Here is a 12,500-nt window from a genome sequence, read left to right as displayed (position 1 = left end):
AAAAGGAAACGTTTTAAAAATAACGTAACATGATTGTCAATGTAATTGACTAAAATATATATATAATATATAAATTGTGGAAATCATACCCCCGGACACAGACAGACCAACACCAGAATGTCCAAAACACACTTCTTTATTTTTCCAAAACAGCACCACAATGCCTTCATCCACCAACTGTCTTCCTTTCTCTTTCTCTTCTTCTTCTCTCTTGCCCTCCTCACAAGCTTCGTCTCCTTCCTCCCAACTCTGGCTCCCTTACTGGAAGGAGGCGGCCCCTTTTATCATGACCCGGTCACTTCCTGGTGTGGCGGAAGTGCTGCCATCCAGGATTCCCTAACTGTCCGGGTGCCCCCTGGTGGTGGCCACGTCCTCCTGTAGCGGTGGTGGTCCCAGCTCCATTCTCGTGGCCCAGGGGAGGTATCCAACTCGGGGACTGTCCAAGCGTCCTGGCTGGGCAGGGTCCCTGTTCACAAAAACAGTATATAATAAATGATATATATAGTCACAGATGTTGTCTTTTTAAGTGTCATGTTTATTTCAAGGCTGCCATTTTACCCCATGCCATAACAACAACATTTATTTATAGAGCGAAACAATGATACTCAAAGTGCTTTACAGGATGGCAAAGAGAAAGTTACAAGAAATGAAAAATGAGACAAATGAGAGTAATCAATAATATTAAACGATAAAGTCAGATGGCAAGGAGGACGGGAAACAAATAAAAGAATCGGGAGTTCTCTCCCCTTGACTTTCTCATATACTAAGATATGGGGATGGATATTTGAGGAGTGAACTGCTAGACAGTGCTTGTGTCTTTATATTATGTACCTTTAAGAACCATCAACAAGAAATGAAATCAAATTAATAATATATTGAACAATTATTATAAAAGGAAAGTTAAGGAAATTGAAATTTTCCATGATAATTTTATTTTGGCGAACAATTCAGGTAAATTACCACCTTCGATAAGAGGAAGTGGGTCAGAAGCTGAGTAATGTGTGTAATGTAACACTTGTGCACAAAAGTTCGTTTACTTCAAGCACAAACATTCTCAAATATGTACGTCTCACCATTTGAATGTCAAACGGAAAGTTGCGATTATCTCAAAAACCGGTTGTTTTTCAAAAAAGTGCAAAGTGACAAAAATGCTTAGAATGTGGGGCTTTACCATAATATGGTGAGAAGTGATCACATTTTTAATATTTTTGGGGAAACGTTTCAGGTAACGTAGCACTTCTGCTTAGTGGAATTAGCCTAAAAGTTAGATAGAAATCAACGTTTTGTACCTTGTAACTTGTATGTAAAATTTAGTTGACCGAAGTGAAAGTGCACTCAAGTTATCGTGTTTGAATCAACACACACACCGAGACATCTTTCCAAAAATTGTATTTTCAGACTCGGAGATCTAAAACGTTGAGATTCATCAAAATCTTGAAATTGAAGTTTTGGACGATTCCAATACTTTACCTACAAGAAACTGAAAAAAAAAAACTCGCGTTAGGCTGGAGAAAAACAAAATCTGCAAGGGTTCCGTGGCTAAGAGACCACCCAACATTCACTGGACATTTTAACTAACTAGGGGCTTCACCCCCTGCTCGCTTTGCTCGCCAACCTCTGTTTTTGGTTTTTCCAGATACACACTTTTAAGACTTTGTTTTCTTTGAATTGTTGCTATTTCATTAGTTTCACTTTTATTTCAGAACTTCTGTAAAAAACAATATTTTGAATCTTTCGAGTCCCAATGTGCTGAATCTTTTAAATGAGGCCATGAGACGTGTTTAATGACTTTGTACCCTAATTCAGGATAGAGAGAGGTTTCTCCGTTTGGAATTTCAGCACAGACCAAACGATCTTCATCATCAGCAGTTAATCAGTTTGTTTGCAAAGTAGCCATTAAATGCATGTGAGGTAAACTCCGTTTTTGAAATTCAAAGCCTTACAATATTTCCATACTCCTGACGTATCACCTGTGTCCATATATTCGATCTCTATTCACCTTTTCAATATTTCTCCGAGTAATAATTTCTTTCTTTGCGCTAATGCGATCTTTACTTTTCTTTGTTTTGTCGTTTTTTTCTGCTTTCATATTCTGTATCTTGCTCTGCATGTGTTTGGCCCCCCTTGTTTTTTAAGCTCTTTATGATGTTTTACTTTGTTTTCTACTCTTTGTCTTTTATTTCTGACCTCGCTTTATCCTGCTTTTCTTTCAATGACACCTGGTCCGTGATGGTTATTCTCCCTTTTTCGAGTAATGATTTCCGTTTGTTTGCACTCCTGTGATCTTTATTTCTTTTTTTTATACTTTCTGATTTTCTTACTTTCATATTCTTTAACTTTCTCCACATGTGTATCGTGCCTTTTTTTTTTTTTTTTTGAGCCTTTCGAATTCCACTGCTTTCATAATCTCAGACCTGCTCTGCATGTGTATAATGCCAACGTCCCGATTGGACCTGCTTTTTTGATTTTTTTTCAATTCCACTTGTTCCGGGCTGATAACTTCTTTTCTTATTTTCTGAATTTGAACCTCAATTATTCTTTTTTGTCTCTCCTACGCTTCTGAGTCTCTTTCATTTATAACGTATTGTCCTTTTACGCTTTATGTGCACTGAGACCCTGGATCTGTGTGTGCTCAAAGCCTTAACACGACTGAGTGTGTTGCTTCCCATGCTGTTATTTGGTTGTAAGTAGGACGTGTCTTGCTAGAATCTCATGTTGTACATCATGGCGAGACGGTCCTGGTCAATCTCTTGGCACAAAGTCTCATGTTTAAGGTCCCCGCGAGACACTCCGTGGCCAATCTCTTTAGTCTCGCGGGTCTTTTAAGTGTCTTCCGTGATCTTATAAGATCACGTCTTGTCGCCCTACTGTTTCTCTCCAGGATTTTTTTTTTATATAATAACGAGATGTAAATGTTAATGACAAAGTTGGACTTGTGGACAGCTGGGGTGTCCACCTCCTTTCCCATCATCACAAGGGCCTGCATGGTGCCTTGATCAAATGACCTCCACAGAAGAACCAGAAAAGTCAGCAGAGAATAGCAGAGCAGATCCCTGAAGAATGTGAGAGTCTGTTACAAGTAAAATGTAGCTATGAGAAAGGCAAATTAAGACACTGGGCTTTTAGCAGTTCGTGTTAGTCTGCTGAGTATTCCAGATTTTAGGTGCATAACAGCAAAGGCTGCCTCCCCACATCTGTACAGCTTGACTCTTGAGATTATAATTAGGCGACCGTTAGAAGATCTGAGGTTACGACTCGGAGTGGAGCGGGACAGGCATTCAGAAATACAGGACAGAGCAGATTATTTAGAGCTTTATACACCATTAGCAGTACTTTAAAGTCAGCTGTGAATGACACACGTAAGCACTGTAACGATGCTGAAAACTGGCGAGTTGTGCTCAGGTTTTCTTTTCCTAGTTAAGATCCTTACTGCCTCATTCTGCACTAATTTCAATCGATTAATGTCTTTGGTAGGTTAGGAGTGCATTACAGTAATCTAGTCGACTAAAAACAAAAGCGTGAACTCGTTATTCAGTGTCTTGTTAAGTTATAAGAGGTTTAACTTCTGCTGTATTCCTGAAGTGAGAAAATGCAGTCCTAGTAATCTGGTTAATATGTGATTTAAAGTTAAGGTCGGAGTCAATGATTAGCCCTAAATTCTTTACCTGCTCCCTGACCTTTAGTCCTACTATAAGGGATCAAGTTTATTTCTAATACCTTTTGCTATTTCTATATTTGCCATTCACTATGACTTCTGTTTTTTTTGAAATACAGTATATAGAATTAAATGCTACTGTTTGTTACAAGTAGATGTCCCTGAGCCAAAGGCAGGCCATGAGGGATTATCAAACACATTGTGTCCTCACTGAAATAAGTCCATCAGTGGTGTTATTGATTGAATTTACAATCTCCCCAGGTTGTACTTCAAGAGCAGTTGATGATGATAATACAGAAACAATTCTTTATTAAAATATACCCCACCATGTGACTCACAGAATTGAGTTAGCAATTGCATGTGCCAGCATATAAATATTGTAATGATGTTTGCGGGCCTCAATGCCATGCCAGCTGTTTCCCTTTTAATGGCAACTTTTGAAATGAAAACATTCAATACAAAATGCGGGTGAGTGCGGGCCGTCCTGGTGACCTGCTCTTAACAATGCGTGAGACTCAAAGTGATCATTCGGCGTGGGGATGTCTGTCTCTCTCTCTCTCTTCTGACAGATTTATGAGCCAGATTTATGAGCCCAGGGAGGGCAGGGACTGTTGTAGCCCATCAGGGCGGAGCTAAGCATCCTCTCCTGTTGGCCACGCCCCAATCCCTAAGCACGTGCGTGACAGTGCAGTTGACTATATGTACGTGTGCAGGGCTTGAGATTTGTCACAGGAGTGCAAGTATCCCAAACAAAGTTAATCATTTTTACAAATTCTCATTTTTTTCAATGTGCAATTTCCCACACATATGTATTTGGTAAGCACTCTTTCACACTTGTTTCAAGTAGCACTAGAGTGTCGTACCGTGTTAGCCATTCTGAATGTAGTGAGAAGTCAAGCAAAAGGAGCCATTTTATTGGCTAACTAGAAAGATTACAATATGCAGGCTTTCGAGGCAACTCGGGCCCCTTCTTCAGGCAAGATTGAATCTCACTATACTTGCTTCAAAGAATGCTCAACATCACTTTTTTACACATCACTTGGAAAAGGCGTTCGACCGTGTCCCTCGGGGAATCCTGTGGGGGGTGCTCCGGGAGTATGGGGTACCGGACGCCCTGATAAGAGCTGTTCGGTCTCTGTACAACCGGTGTCAGAGCTTGGTCCGCATTGCCGGCGCAGTAAGTCGAGCCCGTTTCCAGTGAGAGTTGGACTCCGTCAGGGCTGCCCTTTGTCACCGATTGTGTTCATAACTTTTATGGACAGAATTTCTAGGCGCAGCCAGGGTGTTGAAGGGGTCCGGTTTGGTGGACTCAGGATTGGGTCACTGCTTTTTGCAGATGATGTTGTCCTGTTTGCTTCATCAGGCCGTGATCTTCAGCTCTCTCTGGAGCGGTTCACAGCTGAGTGTGAAGTGGCTGAGATGAGAATCAGCACCTCCAAATCCGAGAGCATGGTCCTCAGCCGGAAAAGTGTGGAGTGCCCACTCGAGATCCTGCCCCAAGTGGAGGAGTTCAAGTATCTCGGGGTCTTGTTCACGAGTGAGGGAAGAATGGAGCGTGAGATCGACAGGCGGATCGGTGCGGCATCCGCAGTAATGCGGCTCTGCATCGGTCTGTCGTGGTGAAAAAGGAGCTGAGCCGTAAGGCAAAGCTCTCAATTTACCAGTCGATCTACACTCCTACCCTCACCTATGGTCATGAGCTATGGGTAGTGACCGAAAGAAGGAGATCACGAATACAAGCGGCTGAAATGAGTTTCCTCCGCAGGGTGTCTGGGCTTTCCCTTAAAGATAGGGTGAGAAGCTCAGTCATCCAGGAGGGGCTCAGAGTAGAGAAGAGGAGTCAGATGAGGGGGCTCGGGTATCTGATCAGGATGCCTCCTGGACGCCTCCCTGGTGAGGTGTTCTGGGCACGTCCAACCGGAAGGAGGCCCCGGGGAAGACCCAGGACACGCCGGAGGGACTATGTCTCCTGGCTGGCCTGGGAACGCCTTGGGATTCTCCCGGAAGAGCTGGAAGAAGTGGCCGAGGAGAGGGAAGTCTGGGCCTCTCTGCTTAAGCTGCTGCCCCCGTGACCCGACCTCGGATAAGCGGAAGAGGATGAATGGATGGATTTTATAATTATGCCAAATTTGTTTTTATAGATTGAAATATTGTTTTTCATTGTTTTCACTTTGTTAAGGTCGTATGCATAGGACGTCGCCTCCTGCCACCATTGCTGTCAATCGTATGTTCAGTGGAGTTGTGTAAATGCACAGCAGGAGTTGAAGATGAGGCCTGCGATGGCACTGCTCTTTAGTAGAAACCTGGCTAACCGGACTAATAAAAACAGGCTAAAGTACATTTTTGTGCTCCAATAACACAGAAATTCAGCAATTTGGATTGTTTAGTACATTCAGTTCAGGTTTGTTCTTTTGTTTTATTTGAACCAACAGCTGCTAATTCCTGGCTGTGTTGGGCAATTGAAAAAAATTTGGACGTGAGTGTCAGTCGGCTTTGTGCCCTTGGAACCAAGTTACCTAAACTCTTCTGTAACATTTCAGTAAATATTTACCCCTCTGAAGCTGATCCTTCACGTTATAAACTAGGTCACTAAGATAACAAATGACGACAAGAATTTCTAATTCGTTGCAGAATTACGGTATTGGAGGGTTCCTCTCGAGTGCTTCTTTCTTATTGCACAGTTTGGTTCAAAAACTAATCGGCACATCGTCCTCTCATCACAGGCTGAAGTTTTGAGATTAGATTGACACCGTCGAGAAGACTGTGATTTATTGATTTTTATGGTGGAGGTTCCAGGGACGCACCCAGCCTTGGCTCGACCCGCACTTACTTACAAACAGAGACAAAAAGAAAGCAAACAACAAATAAAGAATGTAATGAAAACAAATGAAATCCAATGATGCCACCCTGTACCCCTTACGGCGACTATCCATTAGTCACACAAAGCACACACAGCAAAGTCTGTAAAAAAAACGGCAACGGGTGAAATGTAATGATGACGATGGATAGTCTGGAGATCTGCACTGGAATGGGAGTGTAAAGACAGTCCTGCCGGGTGGACGGTTCAGGAGCGCTCCTTTCATTGCAGGATGGCCATGAATCCACTTGAGGTCCTCATGTACACAGGCAGACAATCCAGACTCCAACCACGAAACGATGGAGGACACAACGAATGAGTCCAGGTAGCCCAACAGAAGGCACTTGAAACACAAATTACTAAAACGCTTCTCGCCTTTTGGTCACCGGCCCCCTTTTTAAAAGCCGCGCTGACCTCCTTTGACCCCAACAGCCCCTGCACCCTCAGCAGAAGACCAATCAGAACCACTGCAGGGACTGCTGGGAGTTGCAGTTTCACATTCTAGTAGCACCGCCCCACACACACACACACACTCATCAATCATCAAGATCTCAATGTTTTCGGTATCAGGGCACCCTGAAACTTTGAGGTTTGTCGAAAATCTGAATCTAAAGCTTTCACGCCTCCACACAGATGATATTTTATGGTGCGGGAGGGCGCAACGCAAAAACAGGCAATCATCAGCTCTTTAAAATGTTTATAGTGGGCTTTAAACCTGAAACTGAGAAGTGAAAAATGGTGACCCTGACAAACGGCATAATGGAGATCGGCTGTAGGCTGCCAGCTCTCTCACTCGGACAGATGAGGAGTGCCCTTAGAATACCACGGTCCACTTTTACATTCTCTTCTGTCCTTTTGGAAATGAATATTTAGAAGAGCAAATACTTTCACTGCATGACTAATAATTGTCATGATTGCTCTCGAGGCCATCATGGCAGTACTGGACCTAATGCAGGAAAAGAGCCTGGCCAGGGTACCCGCCCATCACCGCGTCCACTCGTGGGCACATTTAAACAAACAGAAGAACAACAGGAACTGGGAGAACATTCAGACTTCATACAGAGAGTCGGGTGCTGCAGTACTCTGGATCTTTAAAGTGGCAGTGCCAATCTGTCTGTACCACTGTGGCACCTGAGCCACACATGCAGTATGTTAACCGTATTCTAACAAATAACGCAACTTTCACACTTAAAACTTTAGGCCGATTGCTTAACTGTCTTGAAGCTACAGAAAATGGTACTCTGAGAGGAAAAGCATCATAGTATGGATTAAAATAAAATATTTTTTTAGTCTGTTTTATTTAATACTCCCCGATTTTTTTAATTTGGTTTTTCTACTGGTGCAGTAAGGCTTAATGGGTCAAAAGCTGCCTCAGCAGAAAACCAAGTCTCTTTGATGAGCATGAGAGCTTTGTCTTAAAGAATAAGAGAGACGCGTTTTGCAGATATAATGAAGTCCTGGCTTGGACATTTAGTAGACATGTGGCAGCAGTGTGGCGCATAAGCAAGCCCCTGCATTGGGTGAGGGTGGTGGGTATCATGGCCGTCAGTCCCCAGGAGCACGTTGGGGGACACCAGATGGGCTAGTCAGGTTTGTAAGCACCGAGACTGGCATTGTACCAGTGCAGGGTTGGCAGTTAACCAGACCTGCACCTCTGTGTTGAGGTTGTAGGAAAGCCACGTAGACACGGAGAGAACATGCAACCTCCACACAGACAAGGGCCAAATTCGGTGCACTGCAGACCAGAGTGTTAAGGTGAGCAATGGCAAGCGACAGAAATGGACTATAAAAGTTTCATATTGAAACTGGGTGAATGAGGTGCATTGCCATGCTTTAAGTACGTGTGCCCCACTAGCAGTTCCCCTGCCACACACTTTCAGCCGTCCCCCCAGTATTATCGCCTGGTAATCTCTTAAGTAAGAGTTTTGTCTTTCTTGGAAATGCCGTGACTTTACTTCCCTAATGCCCGTGAGGTGGATGCCTGGTTATGTGGGTAGCAAATGGAGCTGCTGCTGCTGGCCATCAGATCCCTGCTCTTCTGAAATGTCCTGGCAGTGACCCCCTCAATAATGGACAAGTGGCTCTTTTGAAGTTGGACGAGGTCAGCCCTGTTACGACATGCTTTGTATTAACCCGATCAGCAGTGTGAAGGCCATCGTCGTGGTACTTGGTGTGCTCATGCCGGGTTTGTGGCAGTCACAGTTTCTTTAACTTGTGCCAGCCTTGCTGTTTTTTTTTCAGTCTTTTCCCCACAGTTTTCTAGATAATCTTTTACAGAGTCAGTGGTGTCACAGGACCCTCCGCTGCTCTTTTGCTGTGTCAGATGACCTTTGGAGCGAATGAGAGTGAAAGCAGTCGGCACATCCAAGTGTGTCTGGGTCTGATAAGCGTGGATCAGTGAAGGAAGACAAAGATTAGCCGCCTTCACGCTGCCTTGTGCTTGTGATCCTAAGGGGGGCACTGGCGAAAACGAAACTGATATGAGCTGTTTGTCGTACCCGCACCCCGTGGTCTTAGGCTGCAGACTGGCCTCCCACCTTTATGTTGTTACGCCTCAGTGCCAGCCAAGTGGATGTGTTCATGTGACGTCTCTTTATTTATCCAAATTCGACAGCAGATGACACTAAAATACAGTACATATCAAAAATAGAATTGTCTGTGTAGTTAATACGCCGTGACTCCTGGTCTGTTTCAGTCACACGCCACAAACGAAGATTTAGTTCACAAGTTCAGTCCCCACCATTGACCCTGGGTGATCCTGAGCAGCGTACGCTTACAGGCGCGTGGAATGAAATGCGTGTGATCGTGACAGCTGTGTGGGAGATCAGCCGATAAATCGGCACACGCGGCAGCAAGCAGTAAATGTGAGGTCTAATATATGATATCAAAATATTCATCAATATGTGTTGATATTCTGTCTGTCTGATATCTACAGTATCTGTTACATAACTACTGTATCTCTATTATATAGTGCCTTTCTTAAATAATATTTAGTTTATCTATACTAATAAAAGGCAAAGCCCTCACTCACTCACTCACTTCATCACTAATTCTCCAACTTCCCGTGTAGGTAGTAGGCTGAAATTTGGCAGCTTATTCCTTACAACGTACTTACAAAGTTAGGCAGGTTTCATTTTGAAATTCTACATGTAACGGTCATAACTGAATCCTACTTACAACAACAACATTTATTTCTATAGCACATTTTCATACAAAAGAATGTAGCTCAAAGTGCTTTACATAATGAAGAATAGAAAAATAAGAGACACAGTAAGAAAATAAAACAAGTCAACATTAATTAACATAGAATAAGAGTAACGTCCAATGGCCAGGGGATAGAAAAAAAAAACTAGTTTAAAGTGATCGATAGGCAATGGTTCAGTAGAACAGCCTAATTAAAACTTTTTATAAGATTAATTAAAATCATGGGTTGATTCAGGATGGTAGTACTGAGGAGATAATAGTAGGATAGTGCTCAAATAGTTAGGTGATCATGTAGTAATTTGGATAGATTTAGTGATCCTTGTAAAATAAAAATATTATTACGAAAAAAGTGTACCCATGCATTGCCGCAGTCTCAGGTCCCCTATATATATATATATATATATATATATATATATATATATATATAAATCAAATCCTAAGCCTTAAAATGCAAAGATTTTTTGTCATGCTTAAAATCTGGCTTATTTTGCAGCCTACATACAGTGTATATGTTTAGTATCATTCTTTTCAGAATTATTTATCAAACTTTAATGTCATGTTAGATTTTCAGATTCTTATTCTGTTTTTAAATTATAATCTAAAAAATATTAAGAACTCGCATCCTGTGTGATGAGACTTTGTGCCAAGAGATTTAACCACGGAAATAAAAGCCAAAGAGTAGGACGGCTTTTAAATGTTTGAAGTGCTGCGTGACATGCAGATCACACGGCACAGCAGCTGATCAAGCAAAGAGGAGGTAAAATAAAAACTGTATTTGTTTCCCATTGTATCACAGATTAAGAGGGGGTTTCATGGAGCGACCGCGTCTCCTTGGGGTACGTTCAGCCGCCCTCGCTACAAATAATATCATGGATGGCCAGGTACGCCTCTTTGCTGGGAGGACCAGGGAAGCAAGCCTAGTCAGGACAGTACCTATCCCAGAACGCTAGATGGTAGCCTCCCTGAGTTGCAACGGTGCTGCCAGGGTGTGCTGCAGCTGCTCCTGAGCTCATATGGGCAGTTATTTCACCACATCCAGAAGTATTGCTGGAAGTAGGCCATCAGGCACCTGGAGCAGTTCCGGATAACATATAAAAGGAGCCAGAGTTGGGTGGATGAGAAAGGAAGAAGAAATGAAAAAGTATTGTGTTTGTGCTTTGTGACTGTGTTGTGGCTTGTGGGAATGGGGAAGACGTTGCCCACAAGGGAACAGAAGAGTAAAAATCACGGGTGCTTTTCTAAATGTGCCTTCTACGTTTGTCTGTGTTGGGCTGAGTGGCTGCTATGCCCTCTACTGGTGTCACAATATATATAAAATATATCATTCTACCCATCACAAGTTTTACAACACCTCAGTTTTTCTTCAAATGTAATCAGTTGAAATGCAATGAATGACCTAAAATGGTGAAAAGGAAAGCAGTAAACTGCCAGAAGATTAAATTCAAAATGTAGGTTAGCAAAAACTGAAGAAAAGGAAATTTAAGAATATTAGTGAAGGGACTTCATTAGAGAACAGCTAAGAGGTTACAACTTACAGATGGTTTGCAGCAATGAAAGTAAATGAAGCCTTTAAAGTTGAGGCCATGTCAGCCCCTTGACCTCTTTGTCGTGCTCCTCAAATCATTCCAGAGTCATTTTTGCCGTGCGTCAGGTTGCGTTATCCTGTTGTAAGAGATCACTGCCATCAGAGATTGGCTCCTTTACTAATTTAGGCAAATAAGTGACTTGTGTTTGTATGGTACAGCATAAATGTGAGGTCTCCCTCTTCATGTCACCCCAACAGGAGTTGGCACAGTCGCCTGCAGCACGGAGGAGGACGCTGATGAAGGATGATCACCTACCCTTCTCTGCTTTCTTGACGGACACGTTTGGAAGGAGACACAGCTACTTGCGAATTTCCTTGACGGAGAAGTGCAACCTGCGATGTAAGTGTTGGCTTTAAGTCTGGGCATGGAGAAGCATTTGCACCTGTGATGTGTGACATGAAACTTCAGAGACGCGTGTAATGATTTGTTCTTTTTTTAAATTTATTTTGACCTTCTTTCCATTGATGCAGACTTTACGTTTTTCATAGTTTTGACATCTTAAAGCTGAAACAAAAGAAAATTGAAACACTTTTTTAATAATGTTACTACATAATAAAAGGAAACTCCCCAGGATCGCCTCTGAAAGTTAGCAGGGATCTGAGCAGACATCACCAGCTCCTTCAGGCCTCATAGGAAGTACGGCGATGCTGCGCTTTCTTAAACAGACAACTGGTGCTGAAGGAGCTTGTAAGGTCCTCGGTGTTTATGGGTGACAAGCAAAAGTGCTGTGAAAAAGTATTTGCCCCTCCTGAGTCAGAGTCAATTTTCCAGCAGAAGTGCTCCACAAGTTCATCACGTTACAAGCAAAGGAAATTCTTGAGGCAGTCAGAATAAAAATAGTCAGCCAGGAAAAAAGATCAGGCTATTTCTAAAGCTGTAGGCCTCCAGTGGTCCACAGTGAGCCACACCATGCTCTCCAAACAGAAGACCCTTGGCACAGCCTGGAATCTTCCCAGGAGTGGATGGGCTGCCAAGGGTGCAGTAATCCCGTTAATCATCCAGGCGTCTAGAAAAACAATCCCATAATTTGCAGGCTTCACTTGCTTCAGCAAAGGTCAATGCTGGCGACATCTGGCTCAGGAAATGGGCTTCATTGGACAGCAGCAAAGCAGAAGCCACCGCTCACCAAGAAGAACTTCAATGTTTGTCTCTTCTTTGGCCCCCTGAGGAGAATGTTGTCTGAAAGCAGAACATTTTG

At 42.9% G+C, this 12,500-nt stretch overlaps 1 protein-coding gene across 1 annotated transcript in view; it reads left to right on the top strand.

The window, feature by feature from the left end:
• mocs1 (molybdenum cofactor synthesis 1) overlaps nucleotides 1-12,500 on the top strand; it is a 41,237-nt gene that overhangs the window by 26,248 nt on the left and 2,489 nt on the right. Inside the window, exon 2 of the mRNA XM_039749541.1 lies at nucleotides 11,500-11,641. Coding sequence (XP_039605475.1) covers nucleotides 11,500-11,641 — 142 coding nt within the window. The remainder of the gene's footprint in view (nucleotides 1-11,499; nucleotides 11,642-12,500) is intronic.

The sequence above is a fragment of the Polypterus senegalus genome, chromosome 3, assembly GCF_016835505.1.
Source record: "Polypterus senegalus isolate Bchr_013 chromosome 3, ASM1683550v1, whole genome shotgun sequence".
Lineage (NCBI taxonomy): Eukaryota > Metazoa > Chordata > Cladistia > Polypteriformes > Polypteridae > Polypterus > Polypterus senegalus.
This window is presented reverse-complemented; position numbering and strand designations above follow the sequence as displayed.